General features: G+C 47.6%; 1 protein-coding gene across 2 annotated transcripts in view; it reads right to left on the reverse strand.

The window, feature by feature from the left end:
- l(2)k09022 (HEAT repeat containing 1 homolog l(2)k09022) overlaps positions 1-17,468 on the reverse strand; it is a 75,504-nt gene that overhangs the window by 41,510 nt on the left and 16,526 nt on the right. For both annotated transcript variants that reach the window (XM_089552450.1, XM_089552451.1), the window contains exons 8-17: positions 15,960-16,193; positions 14,821-14,940; positions 13,007-13,229; positions 11,636-11,728; positions 8,919-9,004; positions 6,871-7,064; positions 6,270-6,376; positions 4,487-4,772; positions 1,241-1,392; positions 216-432 (exon numbers count right to left, since the gene is read on the reverse strand). In XM_089552450.1, coding sequence (XP_089408576.1) covers positions 216-432; positions 1,241-1,392; positions 4,487-4,772; positions 6,270-6,376; positions 6,871-7,064; positions 8,919-9,004; positions 11,636-11,728; positions 13,007-13,229; positions 14,821-14,940; positions 15,960-16,193 — 1,712 coding nt within the window. The remainder of the gene's footprint in view (positions 1-215; positions 433-1,240; positions 1,393-4,486; positions 4,773-6,269; positions 6,377-6,870; positions 7,065-8,918; positions 9,005-11,635; positions 11,729-13,006; positions 13,230-14,820; positions 14,941-15,959; positions 16,194-17,468) is intronic.

Below are 17,468 nucleotides of genomic sequence, written 5' to 3' on the forward strand. Positions count from 1 at the left end.
TGTTTGGCGTTGCACATCATGACGAGCCATCGCTGTTTCATTTTCCTGTCCGCATTTTAGTGTGCAGCACATTCTCTCTCAGTCAAAAACACCTAGATTACAAGAACTTCACCACTAAGAGTATCCCTTAGGCACTCCCATGATTCCAGTTCCTTTTCGTAATTCAAAACATGCTTCCTTTCTTTTTCTTTGCTGTACAGGCCCCCCACACCCACCAAGATTCTGTTCAGCCAAGATCCACTTGATGTCCTCGGCTGTCTGCAGCAGCTGGACCGAAACAGCGAGCGCCAGAGACTGAAGCCTCTCCTTTGGGAGGGAGGGTGACGCCCCCTGGCAGCTGTTGCTGGCAACGGCACAACAGCTGGCATCCAGGTGCAACAGCCACAGGCCACTCAGGAAGTGCACCTGGTGTTTCAGGCTCGGACAGTGAACCTGGGGCAAGCAGGAATTTGAGAGAGAAACAACCGGCTTAGCCGAAAATGGCAGGGGAGTGCGAATATGTTCTCAGTTCAAACAAGCACCAGTCAAATATTAATAACGAGCCAAATGACTCGGTTCACCTTTTGGACATACAGCATAACTGTTTTCAACTCTGAACCATCAGGAATGCCAGCATGGCCTTCAAGCAACATATCTGTTTGTCTCTTCGTTCAATCATTCATTCAAAGTATTCATTTATATAACAGGGTGTTTCACCTAACACTTAGCACGATTTTTAAAAATAGGCAGTTTGTGTTAGAAGAGCACTTTTTTCGGCATAGCACTCTCAGCGGCTTAATGTACATCTGAATACAGCTAAGATGTGCTAACTAGCAGGCTGGTTACTAATATTGAATAGTTGACTTTTCAACTACTACCTTTAGGCTCCTTAATTATTGCTAGGCGTGTAGCCCTTCTAAGTATTATCCATACCAGTTTATAGAATTTCGAAAATGCGGTTACCCTCGATGCTGTGGCCCAATAAATTTTGGCTACTTTGATGAGTTACATGCACTGGAGAGGCTGCTTTGCCTGAAAACCTCTCGAAAGAGCATGTACTTTAGTGCTATGTAGCCAGAATTAGTGCGAACAAACCGCATTTTCAAATATTCAGTGGGTTTAAATAAACATGTCTGCTGTTATTATTCTCAAGGTGTGTTTGACATGCAATGCATGTATGGACATGCAGCACGCACGGACATGCACGCACACGCACACACACACACACACACACTTGCAAGGATGAGGGCTAGGAATGCACCTTGAAGAACTTCCGCATCAGCTGCCGAAACTGGGATCGGCTGTTTCCCTTGCTGACCGAGTGCTCTGCAACTGTTCCAAATATGCTGGCAAGGAGGTCCAAAGTTGCACATGTGGCGTCGTCTTGTTGCCTCAGAATCCACATGGGGCTCTCTGCAAGGTTTCAAATAAGATTGGCACAACGCAAAGTTAACAGTAACTAAAAAACACTTGTGCACCAAAGCAGAAGGAGCAGCGGTGAATCAGTACGCTACAGGGTAGGGCTATAAATTAAACCCAACTACTGAAGGTTTTCATATGCAGTAAAAGCTCATTAATTCAAACTTGAAGGGACCAGAAAAAAATGTTCGAATTATCCAAAAGTTCTAAATATCGAGTTACCTCAAAACGTCTGTCAAGAACAGCTGGCATCGCGGCAAATTTATTTGGCGAAACACTGGGCGATGGTTGCCAAATTTTGAGATGAAAACAGCGAAGCAATGAGTATTCTTCACATTTCCATAAATGCTTTATTGCATGCATACTGTTGTGAGCATTGAAGTAGAACTTCACATCCTTCACGGTGCAAGGTGGTGGAGCTCCACTGCTATTGCATCACTCCAGTCATAAGGGGCACCATCACATGTGAAGAGGCTTCACAACATAAACAGCGAATGGCACATGACGAGCGTGCTGTTTCGGCCATAGCCTCCTGGATACTTTCAGGCTTTGTTTCAGTTCACTGTGGAACCATGCGGATGGAAGCGAAGGAAACAGCTCAGCGGTGCGGGAGGGGCAAGCAAAAAAAATGGGGAAAGAAAAAACACCAGCAATGAGCCGATCAGCACCCGAAACTGTGCTAAAGTCAGTCAGGTTGGCTGTCTGATGCTAGTTGATGCTAGCTGGACAAGCCACCGTCGCTGCGGACTGGCACGAAGCTCAGAAAAATGAAATCAAAACTAAGCAGCAGGACTGTTCTCAGGGAAGGTGCAGCCCATCCGTCATCACGCCCGTTGCCCGCACGTAAGAGATGCATGAGCAACTCAGCAAAATAGAATCGGGTCTTAAGTAGCGCTAATTCAACAATCTTTCGCTGTGCACAGGGGTGGAAGCAGGCTCCAGCTTTGTGGAGAAGGCACGGGAGCAGCAAAAGCCTTATTTTGGAGCAGCTTGGGAGCAGCAAAATTCCCATTTTGCCGCAGGTTTGGAGCAGTTTGCAGGCTATCTCGGAGTGCTTTTGGAGCAGACTGGCGACATTTAAATGCGACTGAGAGCAATTTTGTTTGCAACTAGTCCAAAAACTGAATAAATATTCATCACGGATCCTACAGGCCAGAATTAATTAAAAGGACTGCAATCGTTCTTAAGATATTTGCAGGACTTCATGAAAAGAATAGACATGTAGCAGCTACCGCAAACAGTAGCTGCAGTACATTAGCTGCTATTAATTTCTGTTCAGAAAAAAAAAAAACGACATAATGGGGACAGTTCGTCAAAGCAGGGTCTAAATATACAATGTCAGGACCGAAAAAAGAATAAATACCCGGAGACCGGTGGATTTTAAAATTCGGAAAATTGCCGCAGCCGAACCAACAAGGAGCTACCCTATTTACTCGCATAATTTGCGCCCTCGCTTAAATGCGCACCCAGAGTTTATTACCCAAGCATATATGAAAAAAAAATGCACCAGTGTGCACGCGAGTGGGCGCAAGCCAGGCTGTGGAAGATCGGCGCGAACGCGTTGCCGTGTACGGCTGTGAAAGGTGAGAGTAGGGAGGTGACGCCAGCCGTGCTGCTGTGAAGATGTAACCACGTAACTGCCCAGGCCAAGCCAAAGCAATGTCAACTGTGTGCGAGGTGCGAGCACGGTGGGCAGTAAGCCCGGTGCCCATTCCCTGCCAGCTCCAAGTGTAAGAAGTTCGTAATTCGTTTGTTAAATTAGTTCCGGTAAAGAAAATTATATTCGCGCGCTATTTACCCAGCAAACTCGCACTGCCGGTTGTTTTCCAGGACAAAGTGTCCGGAATCCAAAACAACCGAACCGCTGGTCGGTTTGCCGCTAGCCGTTCTAGCGCCATTTATCTCCACTGGCTCCTGACTGCTGGCTCTGCGATTGTATCATTGCGCCTTTATTGCTCAGAGCTGCACACGCGGCGTTATACCATCACGCGGAGACGGGGGTTGTGTCGGCCTGTATCAGGAATCTTTTTTTCTTTGACCAGCGAGGGGGTGCAAGTGGGGGGTTTACGCATACGCGTTATAACCTTTGTGGAGTTTTTTTAGGACGTGTTTCGTGAAATCTCCGCATCTCTTTTTGGAGCCTTTCGCGAAAGCCGCGCCGACCACCACGAGCAGGGACCACACCACGAGCGAACCAAGCTGTCGATGCGAATGCGGTTGCGTCCGTTTCGTAGCGAGCACCCAGTGTTGCCCAGCCGACAATAACACTCGGCTAAATTTGGCTCTGTATACTTGCAATGGGCGTAAATTGCCGTTTAGGCGCAGGAGATCAAACTAGCACAGCATGGCACAATTGGCACAGCACTTCCACCCCTGTACAGCAGGTCATACCTGGACGCGGCCTCCTTTCAGAAGCCCATTCAAATTAACCGGTGCCAGACCTGTAGCGCCCAAATTAGCGAGCGTCTGACACCGCAGACTTACATGGTCACTGACCGGGACCGAGCCAGCAGTTCGAATTATCCCAATCTCCAAATCAATGGGAGTCAAATTAACGAGCTTTTACTAAGTACAGCCTTTGTCAAAAGTTTGGAGCCCAGGGGGTTTTCTTTTGAGCCACACTGTGCCGTTCTTAATGGATCTCTAGCGCTCCAAATTTCCTGGACACGAGAATACTTCTGGTACTGCCTCCTGCAGTATGTATGACTTCCATGAATGCTCCTGGGGTCCCAATCTAAAGCTTGGAAGTGAACCCCCTGGGCTCTAAACTTTTGACAAAGACTGTACACATGGAAATCTAGGTGCTTTTGCATTTGATGTATAAGATTAATCACTGGTTATGCAGCATGTGAACAATTAACAAAGAAACAGAAAAAGAGATAACAAAGAAGGAAAGAAAGAAAATATAGTCAGAAAAAACTTTCATAAGGTGCACAGGAGTGTATTCAGGCTTCCAAATGTGCGGGGCTTCCAAACATACCGCTTTACGTACCAAACGAACCGGCAAAATCGCACGCTGTGTGTTGTATGATTGTAACTTCAGACAATCACACAACACAAAGCTGAACAATTAGCAAGGCACTCGCACCTTCCAAGGCAGCTACAGGTTCCACTCTGCTGATGATAGCACCCAGGCCGGCGATGACCGTGGCAAGAGGGACACGTCCCTCCCGGACCGCAGCCGCAGTGGAGTCGTACTCCCCACAAGCTGCCTTTTCGGCCAGGAGCCGCTGGTAAAACAGCAGGGCTTTCCGAAAGACTTCGGCGTCCTTGGTCGAAGCAGCCAAGGCATTCAGGAGAGTGCCGCAGATGCATCTGAGTTGCGCAGAGGCATAGCTGCTGCTGGGGAAGCATGCCTCTTCCAGCATCTTCACCTGGGAAAAAAAAAAAAAAGAAATTCATAACCTGAATGCATCGAAGAATCATTTCCCCACGTCGGCAGAAGAAATTCCCATGCTCCTTGCCAACCAATGATGGCTTCAGGAAGTATTCAAGAGCCATCAGCAAGATCCAATGAGTATTCAATGCATGCTTACTGACATCCTCTGAAGCGTAGCCATATGCGGGATTCCCCAAAAATTTTTGACCACCTAAAAGGGCTTCTCCTTAGTCGCGTGGTACTGTCTACCCCATCTAGACATACTTGGTGGGCTCAATCCAATGTATCCAATGTAAAATGTTTTTAAAGTTCAGCATAACTGAACGGGACGATCCCATCATTCTCAGCAGTTATTGTATAATCCACAAGCCCAAAAAAAAGGTAAGGCCGACGTATATAATGACAGCAAAAGTTTGTTTATGATGTCTAATGTCCCAAAACAACTCACGCTATAAGGTATGCCATAGTGGAAGGCTCCGGATAATTCTGACCACCTGGGGTTCTTGCACTGCCATCATTCATGCACTGACATCGCACAGTACACGGACCTCAAGCATTTCGCCTCCATCGATACTGGACCGCCGCAGCCGGGACCAAACCCACGACTTTTGAGTCAGCAGACAAACACCATAACCACTGAGCCAACGCAGCAGCTTTAATGACAACAAAGAATGTCTTATGTCTTTAGTGAAATGATGACAGTTCTTTCGTGAATGGAGGAGATAAGTAGCTGGTCATGGCGTCAGAATCGTCAACGTAAGCGGTCAAGTCCCTTGGCTAGCATTTCAGTGCATATTCATAAATCATCTGCGTTACACATGCAACTTTTTTATTTATTTATTTTTTAGTAAAACAACGATTTCCTGGATTTGGTTCAATACAACACTTCACTGTGGTTTGCAGCTTGAAAATTCGTCACCTGATTCAGGATTTTGGAGGCCGCTGATGTCGGAGGAATGCAGCTGGTTGTAATTTGGTGGCAATGCCACGGCTAGTAGACAACCAGGCCGACACTTTACCATTCGATTCGGAAGCAGCCAGTGCCAAGCTGCACTTAGTGAACTGACGCTGCACACTGACGGCACCACCGCAGAACTCCACAAAACTAGCGCAGCGATTGCAGCCAAATCAAAGAGACCTTAAGCTGTCGGGGTGTTCTTGGACATGGACCGCCCCTTTGCCGTCACACCTGCCATTGCGTGCACCTCAGAGTTAAGCGAGCGACTATACAGCGTGGAATTCAGGTTTGAGTAGGATGATCTCTTGCCACGCCGTTCATACCTGTATACAGCCTCCCTTCTGAAGTCCGTTTGAATTAACCGGTACGAGACCCATAGCATCCGAATTAGCGAGCGTCTGATGCCATAGACTTACACGGATTTTGGCCGGGACAGAGCCGCAGTTCAAATTATCCGGATTTCCGAATTAACAAAGATAAATTAACGAACTTTAACCATATTTGGAAAAAAAATATAGAAAATCAGTAGCTTACCACAGCAAGAGGTTGATCAATCTTTCCAGCAGCCTCAGCAAGATCGGCAAGAAGCAACTCCGCGATGGTGTCCACATCCCCGGTCTCCAAAGCGGCCGTTATCTTTTCTGCAACAAGAATCGGAGTTGAAATGGCAGGTGCAGCTTCCTGGAAGTGACTCTTCTCTGAAGTTACAATGTTCATGAGCTTGTGCTGCAAAACAAAGGGCGACTAAAACGAGCACAAACAGAAGTGGCAGTGTCATGTTACATAAGTACTTCCTTCCTTCTGTTGCTTTTGTGTTGCCTCCTGTTAAGCACTATGTTCAAAGTCGTCCAGTTTGGCACCTTTGTAGACTGCGCTACGTGCTGAAGTGCCAAGCATGAGCCAAACATGTTGCACTCCACAAAATGCACAAACATAATAGCTCGGCAAATGCAGCAAGGCATCCCACTGCACGTTCGTCATGCGAAGGTGGAAGCATTACCAAGAACCAAGAGACCTCGAAATTTTTAACCTCAGTTCTTGGAGTCCTTTGTTACACACATCATAAACCAGTGCAATCGATAATCAAGACCTTGCAGGTTTGTAACTATGGCACATCTCAGGCACTAGCACTCACTGTCAGCAGTGACGTTGCTGAACACTGGAAACCGCTGCAGGGCTGTGCTTGCGTACGCCAGTCGAGCGAGAGACACCTCCGAGGCCTCCGTCGGCATCAAGAATGGAAGCACCGTTGCGAGCAGTTGCCCCTCGTCTAGTGACGAACAGAGGTCGTCACACACAAACACCAGTGCTCGGGTGCGCAGGTCAAACCTGCAACGAGCACGACGGCAGTTGAAAAAAAAAAAAATGGCTTCTTCAAAAAAATGGACTCTGAGGGGTCAGTTATGTAAGGCACTTTAATGAATTCTCTCCTCTCTTTCTTGCAATCTCCTTCTTCCGCATTCCTGTAGAAGTGGGGTTAATGTATGTATACATCCTAGTTGAAACTGCCTATGTGCGGACCTCGCACATCGAACAAACCAGGCAATGGTAAAAAACATGGACAAGGCCCGAGAAAAAAAACTTACAAGCTGACACAAGTTGTGCCTGTGCATAAAGTAAGGCTCAACCACAATCAACCCAAATCAAATGAAATAACATAAGCGTATGATGCCATTCTGACAAACCATCAAGGAAAAGAAAAAAAAGTGAAAGGAACCAGACAGAAAAAAAAAAAAATGGCTGTCGTTTAGCTCTGGTTAACCCTAGTTGAATTGCGAAATCAATTGAGCGCGTTGTCTCTTCCTCGCTTCGTTCTTTAATTGTTACCTCTCTTTCGCGCACTCCATAACGACCAGGATCCACGCATATATTTATAGATATACCCCCCAAGGCGACACCTCCTCTCCCTCTACACCAGCGGAGCGAGCGGTGACGGCAGCGCCATCTGTTGGAGCGCGGCTGCGGCGTTGCTAGGCAACGGCGGCTCAAGGTCGTTTGTGGGCCATGGCATACGGTTGAAGTGCGACCACGCGACAAGCCGAGCTGGCGTAGTGTTGCATTCGCAACAATATGCAAATGAGCAAAGGCCATACGTCTTGACTAAATGCAGGACAACTACCGTATTTACTCGCATAATAGGCGCACTTTTTTTCCAGAAAATCCGGCTCAAAGGTCGGGGTGCGCCTATTATGCGGGGTAAAATTTCCGGAAGTTTTTCGACTCGCAAAATTGAACACACCGCGTAAACGCACTCGTGTACGGGCCGCACCCCGTTTTCGCGAAGAAAATGTAAAAAAAAAGGCCCGTGTAAGGGCCGCACCGAAACTTTTGGAATGCACGCGCCGAGGCCTCCGCGCGTGCAACGGGCGCTTGATCGCGGAGGCCACACACGCGCACAGGAGCTTCCAGACGCCGCCCAAGGCCAAGCTCATCATCATCATCATCGTTTTCCTCCACCGCGAGCTTTCGCTATCTATATCGCCATCAGCATCTCCAGCTCGTTTTTTTTGTTGTTGTTGTTGTTGCTGTAAAGTGCCGGGATTTGCGGTAGCGCGATAGTTATCGTGGTTTATGGCTTTGCCGCGGAGCGTTGATGTTTTAGCTCGAGGGGCAAGCACCTTAACAGCTACACGGCTGGGAGTTTGCTTTCGAACGCGGCAAGCTTGCGGCAGGTCGGAAAATACGACGTGGCCGAGAAGTGCGGCAGTTGCGACTGCGGCGTCCCTAAATTTTCGTACGCGACTCCAAGCGCCGAGGTTTTCGCGGGCCTAAGTCGGGAACGTTTCCGGCTGGAGATGAAGCTTTCCAAACAGACGTTTAAAGTGAGCATCCCTGAAAACTGTGTGCGGCTGTTCTACGCGATGTCGTTGTACGTGCTGTGGGTCCGCAGCAGCTGCGACGGCAGCAGCACTAGTGGGGACTAGTAGTCAGTTCAGCAAAAACTTTGTTAAAATAAAGATTGGGAAGCGGCGGGTGGCGAGGCGTCGGCTTGCAATCGTGTAAATACAGTATTGATCACAGTGCAAAGTTCGGGGTGCGCCTATTATGCGCGGAAATAAAAAATCTGATTTTTCGCGCCCTAACTAGGGGTGCGCCTATTATGCGAGTGCGCCTATTACGCGAGTAAATACGGTATACAAACACACGCATGCTGGGGGCAGAGAGGAGACATTTTGCACACACCATTTCTTGCTCTGCTCAGCGGGCTCGAACAGGACACGCCTCAAGGTGTCCAGAACAACTCCTTGCTCCACAAACTTGCAGAGGTCCTGTAACAAAGAACCACTGCAGGTTGAAAGCAACTGCGAAAGGATTACACAGGCCAACTGGTGTGCAGTCACGGCTCAAACATTACCAAAAGGATGCACATTGCAACAGTTTAAAGAGAGAACAGTGACAGAGTTAAAAAAGTCGCAAGGTCGGATAGGCCTGATCGTACGTTGGTCAGCGGTACTTCGTCCGCTCGTCCGGCGACACGTTGCCAGTTGGGGCAGCCACTCCAAACTTCTTGACCAAAAAAACTGATTTATTGAAGACGGGACCGAATACAAGAACTTGGAGAAAAAGGCAGCTTAAAAAAGGCTGTTAAAAAAAAGGGCTGCAGAAAAGCGGCCGAGACTGAGACTCAGCGCGCTCGTCCCTGCTCTTTGTTCGCAGCGGGTTTTAACCCTTCGATAATTGGGCGGAGCTTTATTGACTCCGCTTTCGCCCAATTTCAACCAATCCCGCCGCAATGGCGTTGTAGGTACAAGTAGGTGGAGCCCAGTGCTCGCCAGAGCCCGACTCTCAGAGGCGCCAGTAAGTCCACTGCTTCGGGGGTTTCAAAAGTCGCCGACCTTACTGTCCCCCACCGCCACTTGACAGGTCATCTCTCTTCAATGGGAGACGGTCGCCGACCCCTTGGGCCCCGACAAGGCTGTTGCGGTCTTTCCCGCAGCCTTGGACAGCATCCGAAGTGCGCGACCCGCTGTCGCCATTCCAAACCCCTCCCGACTTCAGATGGACACGGTAGGGGGGGAATTAGCTTACGGGCGCCGTCGGCTTCTGCCTTAACACCTCCCCACCAAGAATGTTGGGTGGACGCTCGCCGTACACACAACATAAAAAAAACGCGCACAGGAACAAAAGACCCGGTCGTCAACAACAAAAAAAAATCCCCAACAGCACCGTCAACCGGGCGCTGTACTAACGACAACAAAAAAAAGGAGCGCTTCTGCGTCCCACCAACAATTGCAAAGACGATGCAACCTCCAGGTATGCGGATACAAGCCGAATCCTTAGCTTGCACATTTCAATTGCAGGTAGACCTGCACAAATGAAACCCTCTGGTAAAAGCATTAGAAAATTGTACATGCAATAACACGTCAATAAATACAGAATGAAGAAAACCATTTTCACGGTTCCATATACCGTATTTACTCGCATAATAGGCGCACTTTTTTTCCAGAAAATCCGGCTCAAAGTTCGGGGTGCGCCTATTACGCGGGGTAAAATTTCCGGAAATTTTTCGACTCGCAAAATTGAACACACCGCGTAAACGCACTCGTGTACGAGCCGCACCCCGTTTTCGCGAAGAAAATGTTAAAAAAAAAAAAGTCCGTGTAAGGGCCGCACCGAAACTTTCGGAATGCACGCGCCGAGGCCTCCGCGATCGGCTCCGGCTGCGCGCAACGGGCGCTTGATCGCGGAGGCCACACACGCGCACAGGAGCTTCCAGACGCCGCCCACGAAGGGCGCCCAAGGCCAAGCTTATCATCATCATCGTTTTCCTCCGCCGCGAGCTTTCGCTATCTAATCGCCATCAGCATCTCCAGCTCGTTTTTTTTTTTTGTTGTTGTTGTTGCTGTCAAGTGCCGGGATTTGCGGTAGCACGATAGTTATCGTGGTTTATGGCTTTGCCGCGGAGCGTTGATGTTTTAGCTCGACGGGTAGGTCGGAAAATACGACGTGGCCGAGAAGTGCGGCAGTTGCGACTGCGGCGTCCCTAAATTTTCGTACGCGACTCCAAGCGCCGAGGTTTTCGTGGGCTTAAGTCGGGAACGTTTCCGGCTGGAGATGAAGCTTTTCAAACAGACGTTTAAAGTGAGCATCCCTGAAAACTGTGTGCGGCTGTTCTACGCGATGTCGTTGTACGTGCTGTGGGTCCGCAGCAGCTGCGACGGCAGCAGCACTAGTAGGGACTAGTAGTCAGTTCAGCAAAAACTTTGTTAAAATAAAGATTGGGAAGCGGGGGGTGGCAAGACGTCGGCTTGCAATCGTGTAAATACAGTACTGATCACAGTGCCAAGTTCGGGGTGCGCCTATTATGCGCGGAAATAAAAAAAATCTGATTTTTCGCGCCCTAACTAGGGGTGCGCCTATTATGCGAGTGCGCCTATTACGCGAGTAAATACGGTACACCACAACACGATCGAAACGAGTGCAAGAACAGTGTAATAACAAAGCACCTTCAGACGGACACGGATTATATGCCATCACAACGGAAACAGTTTGCACGACAGACAAAATCAGCACAAGCACTCCAGCACGGCTCTGTCCAATAATATTCAGAGTCTCTTCACTGTGAAGTGTTCACATTCCACCACGTTCTCCCACTCTCACCCACTGCCTCATCGTGTGCTCAAGCCACAAGGCATTTTTGCGCGTACCGCAACCTGGCAGTGACAGAGTGGGTTAAGGCTGTGGCCATTGGGTGTGCGTCGCTAGCCTCCAGGGTGGAACACTCGACCTGGTCTCATAAATTCGAGCATTACGTGTTGCAGCGTGCACAATCGTCGCATTCGTCCATTCCAGTTGCGGACACGGTAGGGGGGAATTAGCTTACGGGCGCCGTCGGCTTCTGCCTTAACAGACAGCTATTAACTGCGATGCACGTAACACAGCTGACACAACGCACTCACCTTGCCGAGTGCCAGCACTGCTTGCACCACCTCCGGTTCGGTGTCAGTCAGCCGATTTTGGAGCGAGTCCCGAGCAAACTTTTCGTCCACATCCTGCACAGTAAAGGCACCATTCTCAGCCAACCACAATAGCCAAATGTGCTCACAACGCACCCATCATGCTTGCTCAAATAAATGGTGGCAACTTTTATCCAGAAATACATCCTCCCAAGATTAGTAAAGTAATGGGGTGTTGGTCCATAACCCTGAATGATCTGGATCTATGGTTGTACCAAATATGACCAGGTGTACCGGCTGGCAGGAAAACTTGGTCCAGCCAAGAGGTGAGAATTTTTTTTTACGAATCAAAGGATCTGTGTAGACTAATTAAGTTTACAAAAGAAACAATTGTCTGTGCTAGAACGTACTCTTCTGGTGCCAGGAACAAAGAGGTGTTCATTACAGGCTTCTTAACCACTTGGAATTCATACACCTGCCACTGTTAGGAACTTCCTATCTTTACCCCACTTTGACAGTTGAAAGGTTTAACGCAAGTTGCGTGCATCTGCTGTCTGCCTCTCTCAGAGTGAGAGAGGCAGATTGGGGGACAGAGGCAGAATAAAAAAAAACTGTGGAATATAGCAAAAGTAAAGAACGCAAAGTGGAAAACATTATTTATGGTCATTTCTTTTTTTACTCCCTCTCACAATTCTGCGCCAACTATGAACAATGAAATGTCGCCCCACACTTCTGAAGCAGCCCGTCCTGTTAGCGAGGCCTCAGATCAGTACAGTAGAATCTTCATAATTCCAACTCAAAGGGCACCGAGAATCTGTTCATAGTATTACGCAGTGTTAGAATTAAGACAAGCCCAATCATGCTGCACCTTGTAAATGAGATGCTGACGGCGACAATAAACCAGGAGTCTGAATCAAGTGAGTCTGAATGAGCGACATTCCAATGTAAGCGTGCAACCCGTAGTTTACGGAATACCTACAACTCTGGCAAAGACACTTAATTTCTCTCCATCCAGGAAATGAATACCAGCTTGAGGCTGGGTGTAGCGGCATATAATTCACACACTCAGAATCAAGTTGTTTGCACCTAATGCGACTGCATGCAGAGACTGCACTGAAATTAATGTTTTCTACAACGACTGCACTTACATACTTCTGAATGCCAGTGTACCTTAGTAACAACCCCCATTCCATGCCCCTGTATGCTCCACTTCCGGCAAACGCATCCCCATCGACTCCTTTAATTTACGGAACCGCTACCAGGTGCGTCTAACTGTACCCAGATGAAACACGGAGCCTACTTATTTTGCATAAGCTCATGCTTCATGGTTCGCACTCCTACAAGCAGTCGCAGAAATGCCCTGATGTGGCCCACCTGTTTCCTCTGGAGGGCTGCAACCAGTTCGCGTACAGCGGCCACCCGATGGCGCTTGCTGGCACTGTTGAGGGCCAGGAAGAGAGCACTGCCCGCACTCTCCACCAGGGCGTGCTCCCGACCAAAGGCGCTGGTGCGGGTGAGTCGCTCCACGGCGAGCCGCACCCTGTCGTCATCACTGCATAGGTGGCGCTCCAGGCAGGCATCCACTTCGTCTGGACACCTGTATCCATAAACGAGGGTACTTTTATGACACATTTAGTATTTGCTGGCAGCGTCTATTTCTGTGGCTACAATGCCGGAAAATGTCCACACTCCACACGATTTCCCACCAAACAGCTAGTGTTCGGTTGCACAATGTTGCCACTCGACACAACCACACAATATACTCCACCATGCCAGATCCTTCTACATGCCATATTCATACACACCAGCACGCACACTAGAGCCATCACGCTCCCAGCGTCCTCCCACCAGTTGTACCATCCCATGGTGCTCCCACTGTGCCAAGTGATGGCGCTATCTATACTCTATCCCTTTAGAGCATCAAACGGGGATCAGTGGAACCCCTGGACCCTTTGGAGGCACTTCCACAGATCATGAAGCTCTTCTATGGAATTTGCCCAGTTTCCTCGGGTATATGGCAACATAGGATCGCCATGCAATATTCAAGAACTCGCAACAGTTTGGACACAAACAGCATTGAGAATTTGTTCAATTTAGGTAGGCAGGGAGGCTTTATAAAACTTCTATACATTGAGTGGTTCAAAGTACCAGCCCAAATGAACTGATGGTTCGATTTAAGGGAGGATACGGCAAATAAAATCGCTCATTTGCTTGAATCTTTCTATTTTAAAATTTTTTTTCATGATCCTTGGGTCTTCACCCTTCATGTGACAAAAGAATTATACTACAACAAAATATGCAGTAGATATTTAGAAAAATATATTTTTATATGTGTGGTCACTTAAAATTTAGAGCAAATTGTATTCCCATGGTCCTTGCACATAGCAGATTCCTCGGCTTTCCGACAAGAAGCATCACTGTCTTGGTACCACCATGAAGAGGAGATATCGGAGCTTCCAATGGCCACATTAAGGTACGTTGTTGGGTGAGTTGGTGACTGAACATTATGAAGGAGCACAGCACTAAAAGAAGAGAACAACACGCGAGCACCAACTAGCAGCTGAAGGCATTTACTGCACAAGCGCTTAAATACATGTGAAGGCGGCTTGCGCGGAAGGAGAAAAAAAAACTAAAACATCAGCCGAAAGCAAAGGCACTATAGGGCTCGTCATTCGGGAATTATGAAGTGGTGTTTTCATGCAATATTTTCGTACGAACATATATTTGACATTCGGTGGCATTTTTTTCTTCATATTCATATTCGAAAATTTCAATACTATAACCTTCTGACAACCAAATTTTTTCTCGGAACACGTACCCCCGTCATTGACTCTTTTTCAGTGATGCTTCAGAATGAAAGAATGGACCTCTCCTTTCTGCATATGGAGAGTTCTCTGACCAATCCCACAAGCACCTACTTTCAGTATGCTGCTTGAACACATAATCACCACCTTACTATATGTACCACAGTGACCACATGAGACACACACGTACATGTACGATAGCAAATGTCCAAGGGATAACAGGCACACATTTGAGCAACCTGCTCCACACGTCAAAAGATTCACAGGGCGCAAACAATCTGTGTCACAGTGTACCATACTTGAGAAATGTGGACAGAATCTATGGCCTTCATTTACGGTGACGTAAAACCATAAAAGCGACTGTCACCAAAACGAAGCACTCACATTTGCCGAAGCAGCTTCAATATGTCCAGGACTGCTTCCCGACTTGTAGGGTCCAATGGTTCCCTGCCGTCATCCATCTTCGCATTCACTTGAAGTGCAACATAGGTGTCGAAAAAGCAGCTGCACACACAAATGAAGGCAGAAAAAGAAAAAACATTACCATCTTTCAATTCAGTTTAACATGCACATTCACCGTAGAGCTAGAGAACCAAAACTGACTTTTTGGTCCTCTTTAGTAGACCAGACCTTGTTTGAGGGTCACTAAATCAGAGAAAGAGCATAAACTCATATTTTTCATGTATTTATTGCACTGTTCATGCTCATTTTGAGTTCTGATATTCAAATGTTTTCAATTACTTTCAAGGCCTCACCGATATTTAGTCAAGGACGAACGAACACAGCGCCTTATTGAAACAATATTTTCTACATAACCTCTACCATAACGACAAACGCTAAGTAGATTTTCAGTCACAACTTTCACAAAAGCTCAACTTCGTCTATACTAAAAGCTCAACAAACATGCAGAGCATGTCTTATGCCTTCTCTTTAACGCTGTTCCTTAAACCGTCAGCCTGAATCACCCTTGTCAGGTCAAAAGTTGCTTCTGTTCTGTTACTAAAGCACTCAGAAAATATGCCTAAAATTTTGCTTAACAGGCAGCTACACCCCTCAGCAGCATTGCCATCCACACGAGCAAGTTCGTGATGACAGTCTCAAGGCTTGGTATGTCACATGTGGTTTAACGTTCCAAACCTGCACACGGCCTATGAGGAGCACCGTAGTGGACGGCTCTAGATTAAGTTCAATCGCCCAGGGTTCTTTAAAATGCACTAATGTCACACAGCACACAGGCACCTTCAGCCTACCACCTCCGCCGGGATATGGCTGCCACAGCCAGGATTTGATCCCATGATCTTAGGCTTAACACCCAAACACCATACCACTAAGCCACAGCAGCGGGTTCAAGGCTCAAATGGTTCATACCAAGTCATTGTCGGAATCGAACAGCTGAAAGCTTGGTTTCAGTACACTGTCCGCTCTCTTTTCTAAGCTGTTTTGGGCCGACCACACGCATGCGTGGGAACCAGAAAACGGCTTCGTTGAGTCACATGATAAGACTGGGCCAGACAGACACTCACCCAACCACAAAATCAGAGTAGCTGTCCAGTGACAGGGCCAGCTGGATCAGAGCCTTGAGGAGAGCAGCCTTTTTGTTACTGGCTTCCTCATCTTCGTCACGGTCTGCGCCGAGCACAGACTTGGTCAGCTGCGCCAGCAGTGGCTTCAGGACGGGTGCCACCGAATGCTTCGGTGCTAGCTCCTCCAGCGAAGCCACCAGCGACTTCTTGTGCTTGAGCAACGCTTGGAACGCACTGAGGCGTTGGGTATGGACATGCAAAAGAAAAACGATAAGATGGTACAGAGCACCGTTTTACGGACTTACTCCGTGAAAAAATATCAGTGCCGTGATTACTGACGTGACGAAAAATGAACAGCACCGACCAAAAAAGAAAGATGGAATGACGTGATTATTCATCCACTGGGAATTACAGCAAGTGCAAATTTTTTACTTGGCTCGACTAGCGTTTGCCCAAAGAAGTAGACTGTACAATTACGAATTTCCTAGGGGGAAACCCTCCCAGAAGCACTTTGCCAACTTCGACGTGCACCTAGCACAAAACCTGGGCAAAACTGGTTAAAAGAGGGAAAAGTTCATTTTTGGCTTTCCTTTTCGCTGAAAGCATTTAACTTGTGCACGGAAAGATGACTGTGACACAGCAACTTTTCAGAAGCCAAATTCATGTTTTCAGCCAAACACTAGGCAAATAAAATATGCAATCTGTACTTCCCAGCATTTCCACGGAGGAAAAAGTGGTACTACTTAAAAAGACACAAAGTACGAATTGAACTAGGCCTGCATCCATACGATACACTGTTCTAGTCACACTCAGACCAATCTCACCAAAAATGGTCCTTTTCTGAGCTAGAAAAGACCAAGAAAAACCAAAATACAGGTGTCACCATCACCGGACGCATTGGCAAGTAAGATCCGTGCATTGACACCGGTTTCCAGGTGTGCGAATACCAGAGGTGATGCTACACTGACATTCCTAACATAACTGCACTACCACTTCACTCATTAAAAAGTAAAAAAAAAATGTTACAAAAGAAAACAAAACTTGTCAAGAATTTACGCTCAGCAGCATAACATGCTAAATCTACTAACACCTGCAGCCAAGCAGGTGCATAACTTTTCATCTTCATCATCAGCCTGACTACACCCACTGCACAGCAAAGGCCTCTCCCATGTCTCTCCAATTAACCCTGTCCTTTGTCAGTTGCCGCCACTGTATCCCCGCAAACTTCTTAATCTCATCCGCCCACCTAACTTTCTGCCGTCCCCTGCTACATTTGCTTTCTCTTGGAATACACTCCGTTACCCTTAAGGACCAGCGGTTATCTTGCCTTCGCGTTACATGCCCTGCCCAAGCCCATTTCTTCCTCTTGATTTCAACTAAGATGTCAATAAACCCACGTTTGTTCCCTCACCCACTCCGCCCTCTTCCGATCTCTTAAAGGGTCCCTGAAAGGGGTGTCTGAGGTTGGCAAACAAATACTTGCATTATGTAGAGCGTAGGCCACTGAAC

Source organism: Amblyomma mixtum, chromosome 7 (assembly GCF_055824585.1).
Source record: "Amblyomma mixtum isolate Tamu chromosome 7, ASM5582458v1, whole genome shotgun sequence".
NCBI classification, from domain to species: domain Eukaryota; kingdom Metazoa; phylum Arthropoda; class Arachnida; order Ixodida; family Ixodidae; genus Amblyomma; species Amblyomma mixtum.